Source organism: Fopius arisanus, unplaced genomic scaffold (assembly GCF_000806365.1).
Source record: "Fopius arisanus strain USDA-PBARC FA_bdor unplaced genomic scaffold, ASM80636v1 scaffold00122, whole genome shotgun sequence".
NCBI lineage: Eukaryota > Metazoa > Arthropoda > Insecta > Hymenoptera > Braconidae > Fopius > Fopius arisanus.
Window position 1 is genome coordinate 243,677 of NW_011887861.1, and position 14,151 is coordinate 257,827.

A 14,151-nucleotide genomic window follows, 5' to 3' on the forward strand; every position below is an offset into this window, starting at 1 on the left:
GTGAGCTCGCGTCACAACCAAGTAGGAGTTCTGTTCCTCGTCCTTCACTCTAGCCATAAGCGCCTCGACCTCAGGTGTTGGCGGGGAATCATCGGTCTCTTAAGGTAGGTAAGCTAAGCCTACAACGTATTTCAACGTCCCATTCTCTCTTATTTGGGCTTTCAGTTCGGCTACGGTCAAATCCCCTTTGCTGAGCTGTGGTATAAAAGTAGCTTCCATCCCCTTGACCAGGATGCTCTTATTCTGTGGTCTCTGGGATTCACATGGAATAATCTCCCACAGCCTCCCAGTCTTCTGACAGTCCCATCCACCAACCACGGTTCTTGAACGAGAGCTATGGCAGTTTGCATCCCAGCAAGCGTCCAGCATAAGATGGCCGAGGCACTTTAACTGTGATGCAAGTTGATCTGAACGATTTCGATTAGCCCGTGAGCCATTGAAGGGCTCACTTATCTTCCTCCGTTGCTCCTTGTCCCTCAGTGCTAATCTTCACGAACATCTTGATTGACGTTCTTTGAGTGCCGCAATGAGGCCTAAAATTGCAGGCCTTTAGACACTGCTGGGTTTTCTCGCTGACAAAGGCAGCAAAATGGGCGCTCGTGGCTCCCTTGCTTTCACTGCCCGTGACGATGAGCCAGTCCTCTTCTACGAGTCCTCCATCCTGCCTGCCGATCAGAGCGATTGCTTTCCGGGCGGACATGTCTTCGTCTTCCACCTGTACCACGACTCTGTGGCGCCTTGGCAGCTTCGCAACATCAAGCACCAGCAAAAACTTGTTCCCTATTTTGTTTTCGGGGAATAGGGTTTTGAGCCACGTCCCCGTCTCTTCATCGGAGCAACCAAAAGTTACCGCTTCTTCTCTTTCCTACATGCCCTCGAAGGTCGAGGCTTTGGTTCCCTATGGTAGGAGTGGGATCTGAGACTTCACGAGTCCCTTCAGGCCCATCATCTCCTCTGGCGAGATTTTCTTGTCCGGGTAGCCTTCGGGGACAAGAGCTAGTCGAACCATTTTTTGTCGCGGTTTGAGGCGTACAACGCAGGATTGCTTCTTTGCCTCTTTCCCGGCCGCGACATGCTGGGGCTGGATGTATCGTGCTGGGGAGCATTACGGTTGCCACCCTGCACCACCACCGACTGACCCCCTTGAACGCCATCTCTGTGGGCGTGTTGAGCTCTGAGAGCCGCCTGCTCTTTATTATAGCGCCGTCTTGGAGCACCGCAATACTTAGTCCTGGTCTTGCTAGAAACCGGCGTGTCTTCTTCTTCCTGGTTCGTTGAGGCCCCAGTAATCTTTTCTGAATATGTAGAGTGTATAGATGGGGCGGTCTCAGCCGGGTAAAGCCTAGTATACCCGGGGAATGGCTAAATACCCCCGGAGGTCACCTGGTAGGCGGGGGGCAGCGTTAACGACGCAGCACCTTCTGCGCTACGCAGCCAGCGGTACAGTAGTTAACGCCGTGGCTTGAGAAGTTAGTCCGCGACGGGGTTTTTAGGTGGGTACACACACACCCTATCACCACCGTTGGCCACTCTTTTTCACCAGCCCTTCACCACGCCCCGGGCATCTTTACCCGTGCCCTACGTCGTGGGCTGGCTAATCAATCTGGCCGTTTTCTTATCCGCCACTTAGAGACGCGCCCGGTTGTTGACTCAACCTTGTTCTCCGCACTCTCCTATAGAGTTTAGAGCAGGGCTGGGCAACCTCTGCTCTGAGAGCAAGTCATGCTCCCGACCTCAATTAGTACATAACAAAGGGTTGACGAAAGCTTATTGTGTCGGGTGATGGGTCTGTATGACCTAAGTCGTAAAGGGCCTTCTCCTCGGCGGAAATCAACCAAAGTGTAGGTAACACTCACGAACAGGAAAAAAGGACAAATGTCGCTGAAGAAAAGGAAAAGCGGGGAAATGAGTTAAAAATGGAAAATGTGAAATTTTCTTCACCATGACATTTTTATTAATTTTCAAAGCAGACGTTACAGATTAAATGTAAAAACCGGCTGTTTAATTTCAGAGGCAAGGAACAAATTCCACAATGCCATGTTCCAGTGGTGCCGCAATTATTTATTCTAGAAATGACATTGATTGAAGTAAAAATGTTAATTGAAGAAAATTAGAAAAAAATATTCCTTTTTTATATTCAGAATCAACATCAGCCGGTCACAACTGCAATGTTTGCTATTTTTTCCTTGACATATTTTTCGGTATGGTCGATATTGGATCAAAAATTTGAAAAGCAAGCTGAAAGATGTCATCAATTCGGGAAGCTGAATTTGACGAGTACCTTCATGTTGATTTGAATGACCAATAGTTATCTTCATATTCAGAAAATTTTTTTTCCATGTGTGGATTTTTAAATTTATATTAATCGCGGCGGCCATTTTCCCCATTTTACCATTTGACAGAGACGTCATGGGACGCTCCCCAATACGGTGACTGTGAGGCCCCCCCACTACTGTCCCCACTATGATGAAAATGGAAAAAAATGTTCTGAATATGAAGATAACTATTGGTCATTCAAATAAACATGAAGGTACTCGTCAAATTCAGCCTCCCGAATTGATTACATCTTTCCGCTTGCTTTTGGAACTTTTGGTCCAATATCGACCTTACCGAAAAATATGTCAAGGAAAAAATACCAAACATTGCAGTTTTGACCGGCTGATGTTGATTCTGAATATAAAAAAGGAATATTTTTTAATAATAATAGTTTCTTTTTATTGTCTTCAATTAACATTTTTACTTCAATCAATGTCATTTCTTGAATAAATAATTGCGGCACCACTGGAACATGGCATTGTGGAATTTCTTCCTTGCCTCTGAAATTAAACAGCCGGATTTTACATTTCATGTGTAACGTCTGCTTTGAAAATTAATAAAAATGTCATGGTGAAGAAAATTTCACATTTTCCATTTTTGACTCATTTCCCAGCTTTTCGTTTTCTTCAGCGACATTTCTCCTCTTTTCCTGTTCTTGAGTGTTACCCCCACTTTGGTTGATTTCAGCCGAGGAGAAGGCCCTTTACGACTTAGGTCATAAAGGCCCATCACCCGACACAATAAGCTTTCGTCTACCCTTTGTTATGTACTAATAGAGGTCGGGAGCACAACTTGCTCTCAGAGCAGAGGTTGCCCATCCCTGGGGAGCGATTTTGCTCGTTTTATGTCGACATAAAAACTTATTTTTTTTCTCCCCCCAGGGGGCAGAAACTTCGCGCGGCTTACTGTAGTACAGTGAGTTTGAGAACACAAATGGCGCCTATTTGAAATCCATTCACATTCTCATTTGCAAGAAACAGCAGAAGGTAAGAACATTATTATAAAAATAAAAACATTTACGTGTTATTAATATATGAGTCCTCATAAAAGAATAGATCACGTGATAAATAATCAATTATTCGAGCTCTATCATTCAGTTGAGGTTAGCAATTAATGTTTTATGCAAAATGAATACACAAATTCGTTGAAACACTTCCATTATAATTTCTAGTGTACAATGTTCGCTAATCCGGGGCATTTAGGAGGAATACTCGCAGTTGAGGTAGCTGCAGGAATCATTGAAGCAGCGCATGAACGCCTGAGGATTCAGGAAAATACAGCTCGCAATGCTGAAATGAGAGAAGGACAGAATCCATTCAATACCCTGAATGATGTTACTTTTAGAAGACGATTTCGGTAACTTTTATCAGTATCAATTTGAAATATTATACTTGGAAGTGTGGGGTAAAACGGACAACTTTTTATTTAAAGTGGTGTACTGCCCATTAACACCATGAAATACTTTTCTCAGATTATATTTAATGGCCATATCTACAGTAACAAATGCTTCCGTGCCACTTCTTAATTATTATCAGAGTCAATTTAATATTGATGGCACCAAATACATCAATTGTTTTTGTTTAAAAATATGCTCAATTCAGTATAATAAATATTGTTGACGTACAGCTCAAATAAAATTGTAACACTCCATTTGCAGATTACTTAATCATTAGTGAATTATTAGTGTTATTTGTATTTTTGCATTACTAGGGAGGTCTACTTGTTCACTCATCTATTTATGTTTGTTAAAATAGAAAATTTTAAAAATCCAACAAAATAATTTGTTATAGATGTCCATTTTACACCACATGTTCATCTTATTTTCTCCTATATAAAGTAGTATTGATTGAATAGACTATCCAAAGAGTTGACATTGACACTTCTCCGTCGAATTTCTCCACTGCTGCCAGATGAGGGACCAACCTCAAGAATCCCTAAATGGATTCAGGTCAGTGAAACAGCTTTGAAATACAAATTTATCTGTTTCTCACAGGGATATCATTTTTAGATTCTTGTCACACTAAGGTTCTATGCTTCTGGAGATTTCCAAACGTCTATCGGCGATTCCAGATTTGTCGGTCTCTCACAATATGTGGTGAGCCTTATTATTTCTAATGTAACTGACGCAATAGTTACCTTCGAAGATGAATACATACAGTTTCCTCAAAGCGAAGAGGAATTTCGAGAAATATCCGATAGGTAATATCGTAAAAAAGCTTAAGGAGCTTATTTTGCTTTCCACACACCGGACGAATCGTTTGTAATTTACTCTACATTTTCCACTGAACAATAAAAATTTGCTCCTGAGGGTGGATAGTAATCTTACACTTTTCACCTGAGAGCATGATTCGAGGATTTGGCGTCAATCTCTCGTTAAAGAAACGATGGAGAGAGTGAATGATGCATCACAGGGCACTTACTTCCTTCTAGGTGAGAAGATTCTGTGCTTTTATTGTTAACAATTAACATTTTTACCAAATCATAAACTCTTCACCCTCAACCGAGAAGTGCTAATTTTTTTTTTTTAGATTTCGGAGGATTGTGCGCTTCCCCGGTGTAGTAGGATGCATTGACTGCACGCATGTGCTCATGAGGGCCCCACAACAAGAACCTTGGCATTTTAAAAATTACAAGGGTACTTATTCATTAAATGTTCAAGTCACATGCGACCACAGGATGCGTGTGACATCGATTACTGGCTATTCAGGGCGAACGCATGATTCGAGGATTTGGCGTCAATCTCTCGTTAAAGAAACGATGGAGAGAGTGACTGATGCATCACAGGGCACTTACTTCCTTCTAGGTGAGAAGATTCTGTGCTTTTATTGTTAACAATCAACATTTTTACCAAATCATAAATTCCTTTAAATGATGAATAATGTATTTTTATTACAAAGCACATAATGAACTGTACAGAACGTAGTATTATTGATTATCTTAGGAAGTAATATAAATGTAAGTATAACGTGAACAATGTAAGGTTTTAAATAGTAAGACACATACTAAAATGAAAAAAACACATGATGAAACGTTTATCCAAAACGGAGCGGCCACTATAAATCTTCCAAAAGTGCACTGAATCACTATTGCACAATCATTATATAATAAGATTATAATCATTCATGATCACGGAAGCACAATTTAAATAATTGGAATGTCGAATACAAAATTGACACAATTTTCACATTTCGGAGCAGCATCAATATTCACATGAAACCATTTTGCACGTATGGATTCTTCCTCCATTTTCGAGTGTTCTCAAAGGCACCTAACTAATGCCTGTGACTACAACACCCTCTGACGTGAAAAAGAAAATAAGTTTTTATGTCGACATAAAACGAGCAAAATCGCTCCCCTGGTCTATCCAGGTATATAGAGCAGGCATGGGCAAAGCCTGACCCTCGGGAGCCGGGGCCATAAAACCCTATTAGACCCATTATTAGAAATACAATACCCCAATTGCGTGGAGCCCAGCGTAGTCAGGGTGGGAGTAGCAGCGTGTACGAAGTGGGGCGCAGTTAGACAAAGAGATCAGCGCGCGCTTTCCTTTCAAATTCAAAAAACCTTACCGCCTAAAAATTCAAACAAATTTTCGCCAATTCAACGTGGTAAGTCCTCAGTTGTATCGGGGGTAATGGTTCAAACAACATGGTGCCAGAAATTAATTATTTCTTGGTTACCTTAATGTTGAATAATTATTTTAGTAAAAATTGGAAAAAAATGAGATGTCAGTTCTTTAAAATTCAATCAATAAATTATGTATATAAGTTTTATAAGTTGCTCGTTGTTTCCAATCACTGGGGTTAAAGCAAAGGAATTTATCCCCCCCCCCCCTCACTCCCACCCGCTTCCAACAGGCTACCTACCCTCGCAATAAAATCACCCCTCGACAGGTACGTCTTCGGGGTAAATTAAAAATTCATCGGCGCCGCCAGAGAGTCTGCCCTATTCATTTTTTTCGTAAAATTGGGGACTACCCCGAACCATACGCGCCAGCATTTCCACGGATGAACTTGGCATCTCATAATTTGATATTAATTAAAAATTGTCGACGGCTTACAATACTTTTCAAATGTTTCCGTTGAAATTCACGGCAACTTTAGGCACCGATGTTTACTGATCCATGATTTGAAATGCCTTGGTCCAAGACTCTTGGAAAAAAACCATTTCAATCTGCGCAAAACAATATTTGAGATATTGAAGAGAAATTCCTCAGGAATTTCCTTTTAGTCAAACTTTTTCGAGTCGATAGCACGAAAACAATTCAACGGAAACTATTATCAGGCTTGCCCGATAATTCTAGTGGAACTCTATTAGATTTCTATAAATAAAACCTATATAAGTTTGTGATTGTATTCTTTAGAATTTTTTTTTAATATAAATGTCCCACAGAAAGCTCTGAGTTCGAAACGAATGGGATTTTTCCTTACATTTCAATCTATTTTTCTTATTTTTTGCCGATATATGAGCCAAAGGAGACAACTCAAAATGATTTTACCATGAAAATTCTGCAAGGAATTTTCTCTCAAATAATTTGTATGAACGGATTCTTTCAACTCCATTTTTTGTATGAATCTATTTATTCTTTTAATATTCATATTGGAACAAATCCCAAATAATTGTCTGGCAGACACTCACTCCACAATTGTCAGCCAGACCACATATTTTTTATTCTGTGAACATTTTTCAATTATTTTTGCTCCATCACTCTCTACAGCTAATAATTTTTATGTTTTTCTGCAGTAATTATTCATTTTCGTGGTTAGCTGGAAATGGATGAATTTTCAAATGTTCAACAGTGGGATCGATATAATGAAATAAAGTCAAAAAGTCATGAAATTATGGACTTCAAATTTCTTGTTTTCTTGTGCTGTTTCACGGTAAAAACTCTTTTAAATTTTTAAAATACTGCTGAGAGAATGTTCAAACAGTATTAACAAAAATTAAAAAATCTTTTCAACAGTTTTTTTCAATTAATTTGCTGCCGAAATATTCAATTCAGAGTAATTTATTCAATGGAAGTTGATAGCGGGAAAAATGATTAATTGATATTTTTTAACAATGCATAATGCAGCAAGAAAAATATTCATATTTTTCGTTCATAAATTCAAATTTTTGCGCGTTGACTGACGTAACGATAGCCCCACTCTGACCACTCTGATATGTGGACTTATTCCACAAATATTCGGGATAGTTTATATTTCAACATTGTCTGATTCGACATTACATGTTTTTGATAATATGTGCCACTTCGCGTGTCCTCATATTATGAGAAATTACCTAATACTATTTCTTAATTAATTGTATTTCTGGGGCATAACATCAATACAGATTAGTTTATTATTTGATTATCGATATTTCAAAAACTTAAAACTTTTCTGTTCCCCCAGAAATCTTTTTCTTCCTTCCTGTGAATATTCAATTTTTTATTCTTCAAACCAATTTTTCATATTCCAAATTATAAAAAAGAGAAGAAATCAGATGAAATAGAAAATTTTGTCAAAGAAATCAGGTAAATGTGGAGGAAAAATTACAGTTTTCGAACAAAAATTGAAAAATGGAAAAAAAATGAAAAAATAACAGATATTACTTTGTTATTGTTAATGCGTATAAATAATTGTTAATAACTAAAAAGAAGAAAGAAACTATTCTATTACTATCTCCTGATCAGGAATCTGATATCCGTACGTCGGGGAGACAAATAATTTCCTCCATACGTTGCAATTTATATACTGCGCTTTGCATTATTCAGGGACATGGCGAGGATGTAGCGGTGATCGGCTCCACAACAACACATGTTGGTACATTTAAAGACTAGGACAACACGAAGAGGTATATTTTTGTTTACTCACTCAACAACAACACCATTCACGGTGGGGGGCAATCGATCTGCTTTGGAAATTATTAACGTTGACACTCGGTGCAAGCATGAACACTCCGCTGTCCTTCATACAGCACATTCTATAATTAAGTTTATACTTATGAATTATAATTAAACAGTTCATCAAGGTTCCGAGGGACCAGTAAATCTCGACGACTCAGCTAATTCCCAATCGTTTGAGTATATATTCGCAAGATCATTTTTCTCCAATTTGTTTAATCATTTTTGAATTTGTTAACAAAAAAGGAACCGTGGAAAAAAAAAGTTCTCAGGGACCAGTAAATCTCGACGATTCAGCTGATTCCCAATCGTTCGAGTATATATTCGCAAGACCATTTTTGCCCAATTTGTTTAATCATTTTTGAATTTTTTAACAAAAAAGATATCGTTTAAAAAAAAAAGTTCCGAGGGACCCATAAATCTCCACATTTCAGCTGATTCTCAATCGTTTGAGTATACATGTTCGAGACAATTTTTCCTCAATTTTTTAAACAAATGGGGTATTTATGAATGTTAACTCGCTTTTTCATTCCGTTCATCGGTTGTGTCTCCATCATACCCCCACTCTCCGGTACATCGGATGTTTTCGTTCGTTTTCAAACGTCATCGTTATTTCGATAAGTGCCCTAACTTTCTGACACTCACGACCGCCTCGAATTATCGACACTCACGGGCTCGTGCTCTGTCTTATCCATACTCACGGGCTCTGCACATTATCAACACGCACGGACTCTGAAAATTATCGACACTCACGGGCTCGCGACCTGTTTTACTTAGACGTACGGGTTCTCTGGGTGTAGTTCCGTAGCCGCCGCAATGAATCACTCGCCAAAGGCTTTCCATAAGCCCTAGCAATCTCCCCTATAATTTCTGGAATTTACTCCAAAATGAAACGTGCTCCGAAATGACAACCCCCAACAGCTGGTCTCGGCGGCCATCTTAAATCGGAAAATTTAAATGGCACAGCGGTGTGGGACAATATGAGAATCATTTATTAACACGCGAATGACAATTTAATATCCGGATTCTTTTATTGAGTAATGTATGTACCCAAGCAATTCCTTACGTTTCATATGGAAGGTAGAAAGACCGTCCCCAAATAATTCTTAACGTATATAAATATAAATGTTTAGAAGTCGATTATACTCCCCTCCCTCACTACACTATCACTCGAAATTAATTAATTAAAGGAGTTTTATTCTTCCCTAAATAATTTGGTCTTGAGGAATCGATTCCCCAAATCATTTAAAAGATTTGAGTAATTTTAAAAAAATTTTGAATTATATGTTTGCTAACTATACGGTTCAACTTAAATAATTTATAATAAATCGAATAATTTTCCCTAAATGTTGAAACCTCCTGCCAAAATATCCCCAAATGATCTCCAAACTAATGAGCATAATTAAAATGCATAATTAATTTTTCGGTTGCCAAGTATATGGTGGTACCTTACCTATTATCTCTGCTGTCCTGCGCCATCTAACATTATCTACGTCTTTATTCTCTCATGTCGTTCATATGAGAACCCATCATCTGCACTCTCTGTTATAACAACTTTCAATGCGTGTTTTTTTATAGTAAGGATAAGAATACTAAAATCAAATAAGGGTGTAGAATCGGATATAATACAGCAGATTAATTGAGTATAAGATAGGAATATAGAATGTTTCCTCAAAAAGGTTCCATAAAACAGTCTTCCCCTGGTTTTTCTCTGAATCACCATTAATCGAAAATAAATGTGCAACTCTCCAAATGTGATATCTCTTTCAAATCGCATTGAAATGCGCTTTATATTTTGAAATTTATTTGATTCCCGCGTGCTAAGCCTTAACTTCCGTCGCTAAACTGTAAAAGTCAGCAAAACACTCCACATTGTGGTTGAGCTTCTGCCACCGTGGACAAGATGTGTTCAACAATTGGTGTAACATAAAGGCCTTATATGTTTTGAATATAAAGTGATCAAAAGGATCAAGATATGGAGTACTTCAAAAGTGGTCTAAAGTCAGTCCTGGGAGCTCCGGATCCAGGTACCCAGCCGACAGGAGCAGACACAGTGAGCAATAAACATTTTAAATCGCTGCATCGTAAAAAAATAATACATTTATAACCAAATGGATGATATTTATTTCAGTACTCAAAATGCCAATCCATCATGTTCCACCGAAATTACTTAAAACCTTGAAAAATTGAATCATATAGTTTTATGTTTAATATTACAATTCCAGGTTTTCAAGTTCTGTATGTACATCATTCATTCTAACTTAACAGGTTGAACGATTAGTGGACAGACTTCAATCGTCCAGCCTCCTAGATGATCGACGAGATGCTTGCCGTGCCCTCAAAGCACTCTCGCGAGCCTACAGAGTTGAAGTTGGAGCCCAGGGGATGGACAGCTTGAAACAAGTCTTAGAGATGGATAGAACAGACTGCGAGATTGTAGGGGTAGCTCTTGATACGTTATGCAACATTACGAGCCCAGAAACATTCGATGAAGAAGGTGAACAAATCAATCACTCACCAGGAAATTATAATCAAAAATATTCAGAGAGATTTAATATTTATGTTAAATTTAGAGAACCGTTTCTGCTAGATCTAGTGGATTCCAAGATATTCACACTAAAAACTTTCATTTGAACGCAAAATTTGAAAAATATTGGAGAACCATCTGTGATACAGCCTTGTATTCTCTCCTGTCGTCAATTTTTTCTTTTTTTTATATTTATTAAATATCTCGAAAAGAAAGATTGGCAAAAACTCTTCAAAAGTTCATGTTTAGCGCACGCTACATATTATCTCGATAATTATGAAGGTCATTTAATAAATCATTTATCCTGACTGAGAATCCGCAGATGGCCTGCTGGTAGAGATTTACTATGTATGCTGCTTGCAATTACTGAATAAAGCAACGAATTTCAACGCGCAGTTAGAATGAACAATCATATAGAAAGACCCTTGGATAGAAAAAAAACACCAAACTCTACAAGATCGATGCTTACGAAATTATACAATTTCCCCCTCTTCCCTCCAGTTTATTTATGAGATATTCTGGGAAAAAATCTATACAAATTTCGCTCATCACTTTCTTTTGATCAATCAATTTTCGATCTTTCACATGTTCAATCTCAGCATTTCCATATTAAATGGAGTTGACTTTTTTGTTACTTTAAAAATCATGCTCTGAGAAAACACCCGAGATTCCCAGCACTTTCACATCATAATCCCCTTGAAATTGTATAATAAAATTATCTAAACTGCTCGTACGATTCTTTCATTCTAGTTGACAAGCATGGTCTAGACTCCAAGATTGGCGAACAATTCACGGAAATATTTATAAAACAGCAGGACAGCGTGCCTCTAATCTTATCATCTCTTGAAGAATTTGATTTCCGAGTTCGGTGGCCCGCCTTAAAACTATTAACCAATCTCCTTTTAAACCGACCCAAAGACATTCAAGAAATCATCCTCGTCAGTAGAATGGGTGTATCCCGCCTGATGGATCTTCTCATTGATAGTCGGGAGGTTATTCGCAACGATGCACTTCTTCTCCTAATCCAAATAACCAAAGGTAATGCGAATATTCAGAAAATTGTTGCATTTGAGAACGCCTTTGATCGTATCTTCGACGTGATCACTCAAGAAGGTGGAGTCGAAGGCGGTATAGTAGTTGAAGATTGTCTTCTCCTGATGCTCAATCTAATCCGCAACAATGTTAGCAACCAAAACTTTTTCAAGGAGGGAAGCTATATTCAAAGATTAACTCCAATGTTCCAACTTCCACCGGATGCTGAAGACACGCCCTCATCAGGCTGGAGTCCCCAGAAAGTGGCAAACGTTCACTGTATGGTGCAAGTAGTTCGAGCCCTAGTAGCTCCCAGCAATCAAACCCAAATAGCCTCTGCTTGCCAGAAAATAATGCACTATTGTGGCCTTCTTCAGGCTCTCTGTGACATTTTAATGGCTTCTGGAGTTCCCGCAGACGTCCTAACAGAAACTATAAATGCAGTAGCTGAAGTGATCCGAGGAAACATTGTGAACCAAGAATTTTTAGCAAGTGTCATGGCACCTTGTAGTCCTCCGCGGCCTGCTATAGTCGTCCTCTTGATGTCGATGATAAACGAGAAACAACCGTTTATTCTTAGATGTGCAGTTCTCTACTGCTTTCAATGCTTCTTATATAAGAATGAAGTGGGTCAAACTCAACTAGTCCAGACACTATTACCCCAAACGAATGAACTCCCCGCATTAACCACTGGCCAGTTATTGTGCGGAGGGTTATTCTCGCCTGATCCTTTATCCAATTGGTTCTCTGCTGTTGCTCTCTCACATGCCCTAATCGAAAATATTAGCCAGAAAGAGCAGTTATTAAGGGTTCTCCTAGCTACGAAAATTGGAAAACCCCCAGTGACTCTTCTTCAGCAATGTGTTATGCTTCTCCAACTAGGTAATAAACCACAAAGCAAGCTCGGATTACTAATCCTTCTTTGCAGGTGGACATCAAACTGTCCGGCAGCTGTTAAAGCCTTTTTGGCTGTTGATTCATCCGTTGCTTACCTCACTGCTTTATTATCCTCTCACGAGAATAACGAGGATCTTCAAGAGATACTGATCCAGAGTATGTGTGCTCTATTAATAGGTATCTGTGTACATTTCAATGAAGATGATGTACCTAATTATAGTAAGGAGAAGTTATGTGCATTGATAGAAAATCGAATAGGGTTAGAAAGGTTTCAAGACGCTATTGGGGGTATTGCGAGACACGAAATTTATTCAAAGACTCTTAAACATCCTCAGCCCTCGGCAAAAACCCCGGGGGAGTTACTCTTGGATCATGAATTCTGTAGGTTACTGAAAAAAATAGAGAGCATTATTTTGGAGACAGTATTAAAAGGATCACATTCCAGTAAAGATTTGCATACGCACCTCTCGTCAGTTGACTCTGCATTAGTTTCACAATACAAAGATGTGATCAGAAAACAGGACATCCACATACATGATTTAAAAATGAAAAATGAGTTCTCAATGAGGGAGAAAGAACAATTGGATGGAAGAGTGAAAGAGTTGGAGGGAGAGGTACGGAATCTGAGGGACCAAAATATGGTTCTTCGCGCTGCACAGATTAATTTAGTGGAGAGACAAGATAATACAGAAGGGTCAATGAAGTGTAAAGAGGAGGAAGAGGCAGAGGCCATGAGGAGTGTGAAGGAGCTGGAACAGAAACTAGAGGAGTATATTCTGAAGGTTAGAGAATATGCGCAACGTGAAGAGAAATTTAAAGAGTTGGAGAGGACATTGAAAGAGAAGAGACAAGAGCTAGAAAAGACGAAAAAAGATCAAGATGATTTGTTGGAGCTATTGGCTGATCAAGATAATAAAATTTGTATTTTTAAGCAGAAGCTTGTAGCTCTCGGAGAGAAAATCGAATCTGAGGACAGCTTGGAAGAGATTGATACTGATGAACAACCAGAATCGAGTAATTGAGAGGAATTAAATATAATTTTCGCAATAGTTGAAGGTCAATACCAAATTTTCGCCAATAAATTCAGTCGCTGCAGAACAAGACTTTCTCAATCTTCTCAAATGAAAGTGAAAAAATTCTAGAATATCGTGGTTTTGACCGTAAACTCAAAATACATTTTCTTTTCACCCATTATTATCTTCGTTCAGTGAAAACCTATTATTTTGTTAATAAAATTAGCATGTGTGTGAATTGAAATATTCTTGAAGATTTTGTATTCAGCTCAGTGATAAGGTATTCTGTGCTATTTCAGTATACGCCACAAAATACAATTTTTTTATTTTTACCCCATTACAGACGAGATTCAAAAATGTTTCTAAAAAATGAAGATGATTGAAAAATAAATTTACCAAAGTTATGGAAAACTTGAAATTTGATATATCTTACACGTTGTCCAGTTATCATTGTTGGCAGCATCACAACAAGAATATCAGTGTGA

General features: G+C 38.5%; 1 protein-coding gene across 1 annotated transcript; it reads left to right on the forward strand.

Annotated features, from left to right (window-relative positions):
* Nucleotides 1-10,027: 10,027 nt before the first annotated feature.
* Nucleotides 10,028-14,084, forward strand: p115 (General vesicular transport factor p115). The gene is made up of 3 exons (XM_011313459.1): nt 10,028-10,250; nt 10,466-10,694; nt 11,475-14,084. Exons 1-3 carry the CDS (start codon nt 10,173-10,175, stop codon nt 13,673-13,675), a joined length of 2,508 nt encoding a protein of 835 aa, XP_011311761.1. The 5' UTR covers nt 10,028-10,172; the 3' UTR covers nt 13,676-14,084.
* Nucleotides 14,085-14,151: the final 67 nt, after the last annotated feature.